The 14,432-nt window shown below is 45.3% G+C and overlaps 1 protein-coding gene across 6 annotated transcripts in view; it reads right to left on the bottom strand.

Moving 5' to 3' along the window:
* LOC137545556 (protein mono-ADP-ribosyltransferase PARP4-like) overlaps nt 1-14,432 on the bottom strand; it is a 168,535-nt gene that overhangs the window by 89,300 nt on the left and 64,803 nt on the right. For all 6 annotated transcript variants that reach the window (XR_011026055.1, XR_011026054.1, XM_068266922.1 and 3 more), the window contains exons 19-23: nt 11,852-11,898; nt 10,287-10,368; nt 7,755-7,892; nt 4,751-4,928; nt 2,211-2,281 (exon numbers count right to left, since the gene is read on the bottom strand). Coding sequence is in view for 4 of the 6 variants with exons in the window: in XM_068266922.1 (XP_068123023.1) it covers nt 2,211-2,281; nt 4,751-4,928; nt 7,755-7,892; nt 10,287-10,368; nt 11,852-11,898 (516 nt within the window). In the remaining 2 variants the exon portion in view is untranslated. The remainder of the gene's footprint in view (nt 1-2,210; nt 2,282-4,750; nt 4,929-7,754; nt 7,893-10,286; nt 10,369-11,851; nt 11,899-14,432) is intronic.

The following is a 14,432-nucleotide window of genomic DNA, read 5'->3' on the forward strand; positions in this document are numbered from 1 at the left end:
GCCGCCGCCCCCACCTCCGTCCCAGGTTGAACCGACAAAAATCTGGTCACTCTACCTAACTGTCACTTTGTGCCATTCTATATGTTCTGTTATTATGTTCTTGCAGGCAGTGGCATAGCAATAGGGGTTGCAGAGGTTGCGTCCACATCGGGGCCCTTGGGCCCTCCTTCAACCGCAGTATTAGCTCTCTATTGGTCCTTTGCTGGTAATAATCACTTCTGTAGATGCTTCAAATAATAGTAATCATTAACAAGCTGCTCCCAATCCCCTTCTCGCACTTCTGACACTGTGATTGTCCTTGTCAGGTTTTGGTGTGCCGTATTAATTGTTATGTATAGAGTGCTTGGAGGGCCCCAGGTAAAACTTGCACCGGGGCCCCATAGCTCCTTAGCTACATTACTGCTTGCAGGATTCTATACATTTGGCTCAAAATAAAGATAATTGTTGAGTAATGGTACCGCAAAATTATAGGTCTCAGGGATGCAATTTAAAGCATACCTTTACTTATAGTGACCCTTTGGAGAGGGGGATATGGAGGCTGCCATATTTAGTTCCTTTTAGTTTGGGACCGCAAAAGTAAGAATCTACGCCGCAGTTGTGGCTGTCAATCTCTGACGTGGCGTAGATTCTATGCTACCAGTTCCCATGGTCCCGAGCTGGTCACTGCGGCCGCAGACAGCCGAGCTTCCGCCTACTACTGGTAAGGAGCCTATTTAATTGGCTCCTTCCCAGTTGATCACTGTGAGGTTTGTGTGGCAAAGTTTTATGGCCCATACTCACGGGCAACTTTTTTGCATGTCGCAAGCACACGGGAGCGTGCTTGCCACATGCTGGCGACAGCTAGTAGCCAGGTCCCTCCGCATACACACGGCGGAGGGACCTGGCAACTGATGCGACGGAAGCTGTCGCCGTTGTCCCCCCCCCCCCCCCCCCCCCGCCGGAAGCGCCGTTTATTTACTATCATGTTGCTGTCGCTAGTCCGCGTACTCACGCGGACTAGCGACAGTTGCAGCGGAGGTGCGGCGGTGACTGTTGCCATGCGATTGAAACTTTCAATCGCATGGCGACATGAGCGACGGGCGACAGTTCGGGGTGCACGCGCGTGCAACGGCCCATACTCACGGGCGACCTGTCGCCGCAACACGCGCGCGCCGCGTGTTGAGGCGACAAAAGTCCCTCGTGAGTATGGGCCATGAGATACTTAACTCTGGACCCCAAAGAGGCTTCTGCCATCCTCCTGTGCAGTGTAGTTCCAGCAATGGGATCACCGATGAGTGGCCTCTCTGTGAATGCACACTAGCTCTGTCCCTCTCTGGCTCCAGGGGAGCCAGCTAAGCCCAATGGGCCTGTGCTACTGCCAAAAAAAAAGCTGAGCGGGATGGATCTAGTGTGCACACGCCAGGCGCCAACAAGCGGGCTTTTGGGGGTCCCACCGCTGCAGGGGAGACTGTGGAGGAGGATGAGGGAAGTAGCTTCCCCTCCCCAGGTGAGTACCCCATAAGGGCACTTTTCAATCTCACAGGTACCCATTAAAGAGACACTGAAGCGAAAAAAAAAATTATGACATAATGAATTGGTTGTGTAGTACAGATAATTACTAGAACATTAGTAGCAAAGAAAATATTCTCATATTTTTATTTTCAGTTATGTAGTGTTTTTTTTCATAACATTGCTTCATTCTGTAATATTTGCAGTTGACACACTACTCGGCATTCTTAATGAGCAGGCTAGTGAACTTTTGAACTGTCCTCTGGAGAGAAAAAGAAAATACAGTGACTGACAGTTGAGATAACAAGCATCAGAAGACAGAAGACAGAGCTCTCTGTGACTTTGAAAGTCGTGGAGCTCAATGGCTCTTTTGCAGAGATAACAACTGGAGTTTCTTAACTCTTCCTGTACTGGAAACAATATTAGACTTATGTCTCTGCTCCTAATGTCTTATTTCTTAGCTGTACTACACATACAAATCATTATATCATAATTTTTTTTCCGCTTCAGTGTTCAGATATTCAGTAATGTTTATCTATAAGAAGGCAAATTTATATTGCGATTGTTATGGAAACCTGGTTAGGTAACATAAAGACAGGTGATTAAGGACAGCATGATTAAAATATACTTTTCCCAGAATATTATCTGAATGATTGAGCTTGCTGTTAAACGAACGTGGAGATATCTGTTCCTTTGCTACAAAGTTAAAGCTTTCTCCTTACTTTAATAAATGTCTTCATTTCGGGCCAGTCATTCGGCTCAGTTTTCGGGTAGAGGTAAAATTCTTTACTAGCTGTGAGAAAGAAATGCAATGAATAATTAAGCATAAATAAATGTACATATTTAGCAAATATTTCCGAGTCTGGAGGCGTGCCTGGCCTTTAGGGGCATAAAGAGATGATTTGCATATTCAGGAGTGATGCTCAGCTCACTCAATAGAAACCTAAAACCAATGAAAGGCTAGTCGGCCCAGTAATTTATCCAGACGGTGGGGGGAACTGCGCATGCTTTGCATGGCCCGGCCGCGGGCCCCATCGCGTGTCCGTCGTTCTGCGTAGGCAAAGAACGCTCCCAGTGAAGGGAGCGTGACGGGAGAGCGCATGCAGCCAGACTGCGCCAACTGGACCTGAATGGACAAACTACCGGTCCACCTATTGGAGGTTCCAGGTGGTCTTAGAGGACAGTGAGGGACCGAAGGGGGCTGGAGGAAGCCCCAGGTATGTATACATTTTTTTTCAAGGTCTCAGGTACACTTTAAAACTGAATTTTGTAAATACCTTCAGTTCTATGAAGGCAAAATTATATCTAGCATTGCTTTTTAGTAAGAGAGATAATTAATCTCTTTTAGTCCCTTATCCATTTCTAGAGGTTCTGGGTCACCATAAGCTGAACGTGTATTTCAGAAACTTCAGATCAGTATTACAGCAAACAATAAATAAGCAGATGCTTCTATGAGGGGGACACATCTATACAATTTGGTTTCCTCAAAAATTCTGTGAAAAGAATTAGCTTTTTAAGTGAACCTAAAGTGAGAGGGATGTGGAGGGTGCCATCATCATTCACTAATGAACAATGCCAGTTGACTGACTTCTCTACTGATGCTCCGCCTCTAATACCATTAGTCACTGGTCCAGAATGAGCATGCAGATCAGATGCTCTGACTCTGGTATGACTCCACCTGCTGCACGCTTGCAGCAAGTGTGTGACTCAAAAACAATTAAAGCCTAAAGCTCATCTTGACAGCCAGGCAACTGGCATTGCTTATAAGGGAATAAGATGGCATCCTCCATAGTCCTCCCACTTAAAGGGAGCCTAAACTGAAAGGGATATGGATGTTTCCTTCTGACCTCTTGCCGACCGCGTCACGGCGACGGGCGTGGCCGCGGCGGCAGCCCCAGGACCGCCTAACGCCGATTGGCGTAAAGTCCTGGGGCTCTGTTTTACAGGAGATCGCACGCAGGCTGCACGCGCATCTCCTGCTTGGGGGGCGGAGCTCCGCCCCACCTTCAGTCTCCGAGCGGCTATTGCCACTCGGGAGACTGTTAGACGGCTTTACATGGTGCAGCACTGCGATCAGCAGAGCGCTGCACTGGGGACAGCCATGTGACACGGTGAAGCCTATGAGAGCTGATCGCTATGATTGGCTGGCTGGGGGGAGGGAGGGTATTTATAGAAACAGGGTTTTATTTTATTTTTTTTAAAAAGGCAACACTAATATTTATTTAAAAAAAATTAAACATGGGGGGAGCGATCAGATCCCAACAACAGAGAGCTCTGTTGGTGGGGAGAAAAGGGGGGGGGGGAATCACTTGTGTGCTATGTTGTGCGGCCCTGCAGTGGCCAATTTTACTAAAAATGGCCTGGGCACTAGGGGGGTTTAGCCCTGCAGTCCTCAAGAGGTTAAACAATACCAGTTGCCTGGCAGTGTTGCTGATCTCTTTGGCTGCAGTAGTGGCAGAATCACAGACCTGAAACAAGCATGCAGCTAATCCAGTCTGACTGAAGTCAGAGCACCTGATCTGCAATGCTTGTTCAGGGGCTGTGGCTAAAAGTATTAGAAGCACAGGATCAGCAGGAGAGTCAGGCAACTGGTATTAGTTTAAAAGGAAAAATCCACATCCTTCTCAGTTTAGGTTCCCTGTAAGGTTCTCTTTAAACTACATTGGCACAGCATCACTCCAGAAACATTGTGCAGTAGTTAGTCTGTGTCATATGAAAAGGGGCAGTCTTTCTGCCTTTTCTGAGTCATATATCCTAGCAGGTACTACAGCCTTCTGAAAAATCTTCGCACTGGGGATAGACAGACATCTTTTGTATATAAGTAAAATAGTGCTACTAGTTATGTGGGAAGCATTACCTGAACACACAGAGGTGCCAAAACATAGCTGTGACGTTCACCCCTCTGAGCAAAACCAGCTCATCATCTCTTTATAGGCATCAGAGCTGGCAGAAGACATGTGATGAGGAGCTGTCATTGCACCTGATACTAAAGCCTCATGCATAAGCTAGATGGTTCTTAGCTGTGGTGGCCAGTCAGGCCGTCTCTGCTGAGAATCTAGTATGTGTACAGCCTTCTCGATCCTCTCCAATGCGTTCAATGAAATACAAAGTGCCAGAATGTCATGACTAAGTGCATTGTTTCCCCTCTAGCCCCTCCCGCTGGAAGCCACTATGTCATGTGACACAATGTTGTACCTCCTCCCCCTCCATAGCAACAGAACCTGTTGCAACGCTGCAGCTTAATTAGTTTAAGATCGCTTACTTGATCCAAAAGTGACAATGTTGACGGGGAAGTAACTTAGATTGTTAAGAGCAAGCAAAGCAACCTGCTTAGCACTCTGAAAACAGGACTCCATAGAGCTGGAACAGTCAAGACAGATAGTTACATTCGACTGCTCATATGAATCTTCAAACTCGGGCTGAAATATCAGCATACATGCCTAAAAAACACACACAAAAAAACAACAACATTCAGAAGTCCATGGAAACATACAGTTATTTGCGTAATGTTTATAAACACAGTACCCATCAGAAGGTTACATGATATATACTTGTCCTGTGCTCAACGAATGTCTAAACAGTCTGAGGCATATACCATAGCCAGTGGCGTAGCTAAGGAGCTGTGGGCCCCGATGCAAGTTTTACAATGCCCCCCCCCCCCCAAGTACTCTATACATAACAATAGATACAGCGCACCAAAATCTGCCAATGGCAACTACAGTGTCAGAGGTGCAAGAAGGGGATGGGGGAACAGCTTGTTAATGATTACCACTATTCAAAGTACACTGGTGTGAAAAACTATTTGCCCCCTTCCTGATTTCTTATTTTTTTGCATGTTTGTCACACTTAAATGTTTCTGCTCATCAAAAACCGTTAACTATTAGTCAAAGATGACAGCTGGGCAGCACGGTGGCGTAGTGGTTAGCTCTCTCGCCTTGCAGCGCTGGGTCCCTGGTTCGAATCCCAGCCAGGGCACTATCTGCAAAGAGTTTGTATGGTCTCTCCGTGTCTGCGTGGGTTTCCTCCGGGCACTCCGGTTTCCTCCCACATTCCAAAAACATACAGATAAGTTAATTGGCTCACCCTAAAAATTGGCCCTAGACTACAGTACTTACACTACATAATATAGACATATGGCAATGGTAGGGATTAGATTGTGAGCTCCTTTGAGGGACAGTTAGTGAGATGATATATATATATATACACTGTACAGCGCTGCGTAATATGTCGGCGCTATATAAATACTAAATAATAATAATAATAATAATAATTGAACACAAAATGCAGTTTTAAATGATGGTTTTTATTATTTAGTGAGAAAAAAAAACTCCAAATCTACATGGCCCTGTGTGAAAAAGTGATTGCCCCCCCTTGTTTAAAAATAATTTAACTGTGGTTTATCACACCTGAGTTCAATTTCTGTGGTCACCCCCAGGCCTGATTACTGCCACACCTGTTTCAATCAAGAAATCACTTAAATAGGAGCTATCTGACACAGAGAAGTAGACCAAAAGCACCTCAAAAGCTAGACATCATGCCAAGATCCAAAGAAATTCAGGAACAAATGAGAACAAAAGTACTGTAATTAAGGACTATCAGTCTGGTAAAGGTTATAAAACCATTTCTAAAGCTTTGGGACTCCAGCGAACCACATTGAGAGCCATTATCCACAAATGGCAAAAACATGGAACAGTGATGAACCTTCCCAGGAGTGGCCGGCCGACCAAAATTACCCCAAGAGCGCAGAGAAAACTCATCCGAGAGGCCACAAAAGACCCCAGGACAACATCTAAAGAACTGCAGGCCTCACTTGCCTCAATTAAGGTCAGTGTTCACGACTCCACCATAAGAAAGAGACTGGGCAAAAATGGCCTGCATGGCAGATATCCAAGGCGCAAACCACTTTTAAGCAAAAAGAACATTAAGGCTCGTCTCAATTTTGCTAAAAAAAAAACCATCTCAATGATTGCCAAGACTTTTGGGAAAATACCTTGTGGACCGACGAGACAAAAGTTGAACTTTTTGGAGGGTACGTGTCCCGTTACATCTGGCGTAGAAGTAACACAGCATTTCAGCAAAAGAACATCATACCAACAGTAAAATATGGTGGTGGTAGTGTGATGGTCTGGGGTTGTTTTGCTGCTTCAGGACCTGGAAGGCTTGCTGTGATAGATGGAACCATGAATTCTACTGTCTACCAAAAAATCCTGAAGGAGAATGTCCGGCCATCTGTTTGTCAACTCAAGCTGAAGCGATCTTGGGTGCTGCAGCAGGACAATGACCCAAAACACACCAGCAAATCTACCTCTGAATGGCTGAAGAAAAACAAAATGAAGACTTTGGAGTGGCCTAGTCAAAGTCCTGACCTGAATCCTATTGAGATGTTGTGGCATGACCTTAAAAAGGCGGTTCATGCTAGAAAACCCTCAAATAAAGCTGAATTACAACAATTCTGCAAAGATAAGTGGGCCAAAAGTCCTCCAGAACGCTGTAAAAGACTCGTTGCAAGTTATCGCAAACACTTGATTGCAGTTATTGCTGCTAAGGGTGGCCCAACCAGTTATTAGGTTCAGGGGGCAAATTCTTTTTCACACAGGGCCATGTAGGTTTTGAGGTTTTTTTCTCACTAAATAATAAAAACCATCATTTAAAACTGCATTTTGTGTTCAATTATGTTATCTTTGACTAATAGTTAACGGTTTTTGATGAGCAGAAACATTTAAGTGTGACAAACATGCAAAAGAATAAGAAATCAGGAAGGGGGCAAATAGTTTTTCACGCCACTGTATCTATTGAAGTGATTATTATGAGCACAGGATCAATAGAGAGCTAATACTGTAGTTGAGGGAGGGCCCTTCGGGGCCCCTCTGGCCCAAGGGCTCCGATGCGGTCGCAACCTTTGCAACCCCTATTGCTACGCCCCTGACTATAGCTCTCCAGTATCTGACAACTAGGTAAGTGCTTTGCTGCTACTTTCAAAAAATGGATATAAATAATGACTATCTTACCAATTTCATCATTCTTTTAGGGCAGGCATGGGCGAACTTGGCCCTCCAGCTGTTAAGGAACTACAAATCCCACAATGCATTTGCCTTTATGAGTCATGACTGTGGCTGTCAGACTCCTGTAATGCATTGTGGGACTTGTAGTTCCTCAACAGCTGGAGGGCCAAGTTTGCCCATGCCTGTTTTAGGGTAAAATGAGGAGCACATCCATTATCTATACCAATACTGACACAGAATGGCAATGCTGATTCCAGGTCTTACCTCACTGTCTTTGTCTGGGTGAGTCTCAACCCACATTCTTGGAATATAAGCATTTTCTAAAGATACTGTCAAAGAAAAGCCTTGGTCTGTCAGGGAGCTGCCTTCCTCCACGCGGACTACAGCTTTGCAGTCTGTTTTCTAATAAGGAAAGAAATCAATGATTCTTCCATTAACACAATATAAGCAAACATGAGGCATATGAGCCTTTACTTCATTACAGCTCTGTAAGGACATTAATAATATTATTTGCATATTTGCGAGTGATGCATCATGGGAATCCACACTTGCTGTTTTGGAAGAGGGAAAAAAATCCTATATTGCTGGATTGCAGGAAAACTGTATAGCAGTTCCCTGCGGTCCTATATTTATTGGGGCAGGTCATTTTGGTGCATGCTCTCCCCACACTGCGCCTGACCTGGGCGCCACCATAGACATAATGTTATTATGTCTATGGCTGCACAGCAGTGTAATTCGAGTGATGGGGATCGCTGGACCCTGAATGACTTCTTCCTCCAAGTTACTACGACTTAGAGGGAGAATAGTAATTAGCGGTGCCTTTAATTTGAGCGGCAGCAGTGTGAGCCTTAATCCGGCTTATCCTACACCAAAGTGACCGGGTGGCGCTAATGTATGTAACCTATATTTACTACCAGAGAGCAAACAATGGAGCATGCAGCGCTTTTGCAATGTGAACATCCCCATGTGATTTCCACCATACGCCCAATGTTCTTGTGTTTTGCAATACAAAATGGATCACTAAAACAAAGCAAAGGAAATCAGGTTCAGTGTGGAACCGCCCTTCGGTCCATTTCCAGTACTGGACTTTTTACAGCATCTATAGTGATGCTTTTTATGTAAATAACAATAAGTGAAAGAAGAAATTTCCATTCACCAGGACAAGGACAAGTCAGTAGGGAGAGAACAAAGTTCTGTGTCCCAGTAAATGAGGGGGGGTGGGTGGGCTTGGTGGCTTTCTAAAGGGTCTTAGAATTTCCCCGTTCACAGTGAATTTCACCATTGCAATTGGTCCTATTGAGCCTTCCCTGTCCTCACCGTTAGAGCTATTTGGCCAACTGGTGGAATACACTTCCACGAGCTTTCTGAAGGCTTTGGGAGCACTCGTGTCCTTGAGCGAACCCAAAAACAAATGGCTCAGTACTGCGCATGCGTGAACACACTCAAGTGCATGCTCCCGCATGCGCAGTACAGAGCCAACTGTCTTTGAGAGCGCTCAAGCACATGAGTGCTTCCAAAGACTTCCAAGGGCTCCTGGAGGCGGCGAATTAGAACGAGGGACAGAGCTGGAACCAGGCCACCAAAGTTGGAATGACAAGATTTGCTTTAAGTAATTTAACATCTGACCTACAGACTCCAGTTAGAACATGGGTCCCCAACCTGGGGGCCGTGGCCCCCTGGGGGTCCTTGGGCAGATTTCTGGGGGGCCGCGGCTTCTCCCTCTCCCCCCGCGGCCGCCGCTCCTGTCACCTTATGAGCGGGCGGCCTCTTCCTTCCTTATATTCCTTCAGCCTCGGCTCTCCTCTTCGCAGCATGTCGTATTACAGCAGCCCTTCCTGCACGGCTGCTGTAAGGAGCCAAGGGAGACGGGACAGCGGTTCCCATAGTAACGGTGATGCGTATCGCCGCTACAGGAAGCCACTACCCCACCTCCTTCCCTCCTTACAGCAGCCGCGCAGGAAGGGCTGCCGTAATACGACATGCTGCGAAGAGGAGAGCCGCGGCTGAAGGAATATAAGGAAGGAAGCGGCCGCCTGCTCATAAGGTGACAGGAGCGGCGGCCGCGGGGGGGAGAGGGCACCTCTGCTAGCTACACTGGTGCAGCTATACTGGGGTAACTACTGGGCTAACTGTACTGGCTACACTGGGCTAACTGTACTAGGTATACTGGGCTAACTGTACTTGCTATACTGGGCTAACTATACTTGCTATACTGGGCTAACTGTACTTGCTATACTGGGCTAACTATACTTGCTATACTGGGCTAACTGTACTTGCTATACTGGCCTAACTGTACTTGCTATACTGGGCTAACTGTACTTGCTATACTGGCCTAACTGTACTTGCTATACTGTGGCAACTGTACTTGCTATACTGTGGTAACTGTACTAGCTATACTGTGGTAACTGTACTTGCTATACTGTGGTAACTGTACTAACTATACTGGGGTAACTGTACTTGCTATACTGGGGTAACTGTACTAACTATACTGGGGTAACTATACTAACTATATTGGGGTAACCACACTACCTAACTAACTATACTGAGGCAACTATAGTCCTTATACAGGGGCAACTGTGTTAGCAATCTATACTGGGGGCAACTATACCTAGGTACCTACTTACCTATATACTACACTCAAAATCAGGAAAGAGAGGGGGGCTGCCGCCGCCACTAACCACGCCTCCCCCCGGGGGGCCCCAGAGAAAAGTTTGGTCGGGATAGTGGGCCCCGGGCTTAAAAAGGTTGGGGACCCCTGAGTTAGAAGACACCTGATAGTTGTAGTCTATAACTTACTTTGATTTTCAGTTTGTGAGTTGAACAATAAAGAGATTCAATTTTTCTAGGCATCTCAATGGACATATCAAGGTGAAAAGACCTGAAACAAGGACAAGAAGTGAGTTCAGGGCAATCTTAACTCCATTTATTATTATTATTAATAATGTAAACCTTTGTAAAAATCGATAGGAGGGGACTGAGGCTGCACTAAGCAATTATAAGGAGTGCAATAAAAATTGTAAAAAAGAAATTAGGCTGGCAAAGATCGAAGCTGAAAATCAAATCGCTAGGGATATCAAATCTAACCCAAAAAAGTTTTACAAGTACATCAACTCTAAAAAAAGAAAGGTTGACTGTATAGGAATCCTAAAGGATGAGGGTGGGAACTCAATGGTGGACGACCAAGGTAAGGCAGAGTTATTAAATGCTTTCTTTGCTTCTGTCTTCACAAAGGAAACAGCACTGTTGCAAATTACAGAGGCAGAAGAGTCTCAATCTTCTAACTGTAATATTAAATACTTAACGCAGGAAGAAGTATAGGCAAGACTAAATAAATTAAAAATAGACAAGGCACCTGGCCCGGATGGCATGCATCCTCGGGTCCTAAGAGAATTAAGTTCAGTTATAGCTAAGCCCCTTTATCTTATCTTTTGTGACTCTCTTGCAACTAGCAGAGTCCCAGTGGATTGGCGTACAGCCCACGTTTTCCCATTATTTAAGAAGGGCAAAAAATCTGATCCAGGAAATTATAGACCTGTAAGCTTAACATCAGTTGTATGCAAACTATTTGAGGGGTTACTAAGAGATACTATACATGACTTCATAGTAGAAAATAATCTTATTTCTCAGCATCAACATGGGTTTACTAAAGACAGGTCCTGTTTGACTAACATGCTCAGCTTTTATGAGGTAGTGAATGCTAATATGGATATTGGGAATGCTGTAGATGTGATATACTTGGACTTTGCAAAGGCCTTCGACACTGTTCCCCACAGAAGTCTGGTGCAAAAGTTGAGGATGCAAGGACTGGGGAAGAGTTTGTGTGCATGGATAGGGAACTGGCTAATGGACAGAAAACAAAGAGTTGTGGTCAATGGATCATACTCAAAATGGGAGACTGTTAGCAGTGGGGTCCCACAGGGGTCTGTACTGGGTCCAGTGCTCTTCAATTTATTTATTAATGACCTAGTAGATGCAGTAGTGAGCAATGTTGCTATTTTTGCAGATGATACAAAATTGTGCAGAATCATCAACTCTCAGGAAGATAGTGTCATATTGCAACAGGATCTGGATAGGATGGCTATATGGGCACATACATGGCAGATGAAATTCAATGTTGACAAATGTAAAGTCATGCATTTTGGTCGTACCAATGGTCTAGCACCATACAAAATAAATGGGATACAGTTGGGAACATCAAACTTGGAGAAGGACTTAGGAGTACTCATCGACAACAAGTTAAATAATCGTACTCAATGCCAAGCCGCTGCAGCTAAAGCGAACAAAATTTTGGGATGCATTAAAAGGGAAATAAAAACTCGAGATGGTTCTCTTTAGTTTCCTTTCCTTATGATGCCACTTACCCCTGTGCTGCCTTGTCACTGTGAATGCCCACTTTTGCTACAGTGTCCTGTAGAAAACAAAAATGATTACTAAGGGAATAAACAGCTGTAACTTTACACAAATAATAGATGGTAAAATAAAGATGCTATAGCTTTTGTCACGATCGCTTCTGCAGCGTTTACTGCTGGCTGCAGTGGTATTGCAACCCAAGCAGTTCTGATGTCATTACATGCATTTGCTTGCATAGTTTGGTTTGCACTTAAACTAGTTGCTGATTCCATCTGCAGTCGCTCTAAAGTTAATGACAGTTTAATATGCTTTTGTGAAAACAAACATTGTCTGCTGCAATGGAGTGGCAATCCCTTTCCTGCAGGCTGCATATCATTGTCTGCCTTTTCCTGCTGTCAGCCTGTGATTAATTACCATTCACTTGTGTGGGAATCTGCATGTCTGCTCCCATTGGATGACCTCAGTATAAAGAACTGCTTCCTGCAATGCTCCATGGGCTACCATAGTCTCAGATTCTGTCTGTTACTCTGTGCGGCTCCCACCTCGTTCCTAGTCTGTGTGGACTGCGCTGACTCTTGCGAAGGGCTCAGCGAGTCCTCCTAGTTCTGCTCTTGTTTCTAGAAGTTGTTACTTTGCTTGTCTTGTGTCATATATTGGTTCATCGCCAATATATACGCATACTTGCACGTTTTGTTATTTTCCTTGTATTCGTGTTACGTTGATACATCAGTGTCGCTGATGTATACGTACACGAACTGTTTATATCCTGTGTTCAGTTAGTCAGCTTTCCAGCAAGTTTTGGTAGTTTGCGCGTATCGTGATCACCCGTGCTGAGTTAGTTATCCTGCCCCTGGTTCTGTTTGTGGATTGCGTTCATCCCTGCGAAGAGATAGCGAATCCTTCTGAGTCCTGTTCCCTGTATTGCTCCAGTCCTAGTCAGTGTCCTGCTTATGTCATATATCGGTTCATTGCCGATATATACATATGTTAGTCAGACGTTACAAATAGTTTGTGGCACAAGAAGCAAAAGACAGGAGAGACCGGCACTGCAAGCAAGCTGTGTTTTAATCTTGATCCATGTAAACAGTGAGTGTGGCCATAGGCAACAGCGGCACAAAAATCTTGCACAATAAAAGCATATAGTTGGATACAGGGTACCTGAAGGTGCGGTGGGTGCTGGGTGGTCAAGCCTGACGGCCGTTTCGCGCACGTCTGCGCATCTACGGAGGCTGCCACCGTAGATGCGCAGACGTGCGCGAAACGGCCGTCAGGCTTGACCACCCAGCACCCACTGCACCTTCAGGTACCCTGTATCCAACTATATGCTTTTATTGTGCAAGATTTTTGTGCCGCTGTTGCCTATGTGCACACTCACTGTTTACATGGATCAAGATTAAAACACAGCTTGCTTGCAGTGCCGGTCTCTCCTGTCTTTTGCTTCTTGTGCCACATATGTTTGCCTGTCCACCAGAGCACGCTCAGCTGTTTATCCAGGGTACCTGCTTGCACTATCGAAGCTCACTTGCCGCACCATAGTGCCAACCCGCTTTCCCTGTTTGCATTTTACAAATAGTTTCATTGATAGCTGTAATTGTATACGCTAGGAAAACATACTTATTGTATATTTGTCGGTGTTACGTTCATCTATCTTGATCCTCTTATTTCCTGACTATCCTGTCCTGTCTTTGTGAAGCACGCCATCGCTGCAATCGCATTGGCTGCCTCATTCCAGTCTGTCTTGTTGTGGACGCTTGCTGTCACTAAGTAGTGGCTAGTTAAGCAAGTGTTCATTCTGTTTACCTGTCCTGATCTCCTCAGTTCTGGTTTATGCGCTCAGCGCTACTTTGCGCTGAGACGTTATCACGAAGTATTGTTGTGGCTGTTCGGATCTGCACCGGCTCTGTGTGCCACAATCTCCTATTGGAGTCAGTCCTCTCCTCCACTAAACTGGGGATATCCTGATTCCTTGTGCTGGTGTGTGTACCTCCTTCACGTCAGCTTATGTGTTGCATGCTGACTGTGGAGAATACACCACCAAGCCTAACAGCTATACAGTAGCAGTTAGATAAACTACATAGATTTGAATACTGAATAGTGTGGTATAACTAAGCACGGTACTGTTTTTCCTATATTAAGAACCATACAAGGCCCAGATGCTAAAACAATGACTGCACTAAACTAACAAAAGAGAACCTGAACTGACGAAACAAAAATGCAATACTGAACTTACCTGGGGCTTCTTCCAACCCCCCATAGTCCATAAGGTTCCTCGCCATCCTCTGGGTCCCCTCCATTCTCCCGCTGGCGGCTCCATAACCTGCGCAACCCGGTCAAGAGTTGTGGCCAACTGCTCTTGCATGGCCCTCCCCAGGCTCGTCTTGATCGTGCACCCATTGCTATGAGCATTCTGCACTTGCTCAATTTGCGAAAAAGAATGAACTGGGCATGCCCAGAACGCTCACGGCGACTGACAGGCCGTGCAAGAGCAGTCGTCCATGTTTGTGTTTGCACGGGTTTCCTTCAAACCCTAGACAATGGCAGGGGCATCAGTCTAAGGCTATGGTAGGGCAAACTGAGAGGAATTCTGTGCAT

Source organism: Hyperolius riggenbachi, chromosome 2 (assembly GCF_040937935.1).
Source record: "Hyperolius riggenbachi isolate aHypRig1 chromosome 2, aHypRig1.pri, whole genome shotgun sequence".
Taxonomy (NCBI): Eukaryota; Metazoa; Chordata; class Amphibia; order Anura; family Hyperoliidae; genus Hyperolius; species Hyperolius riggenbachi.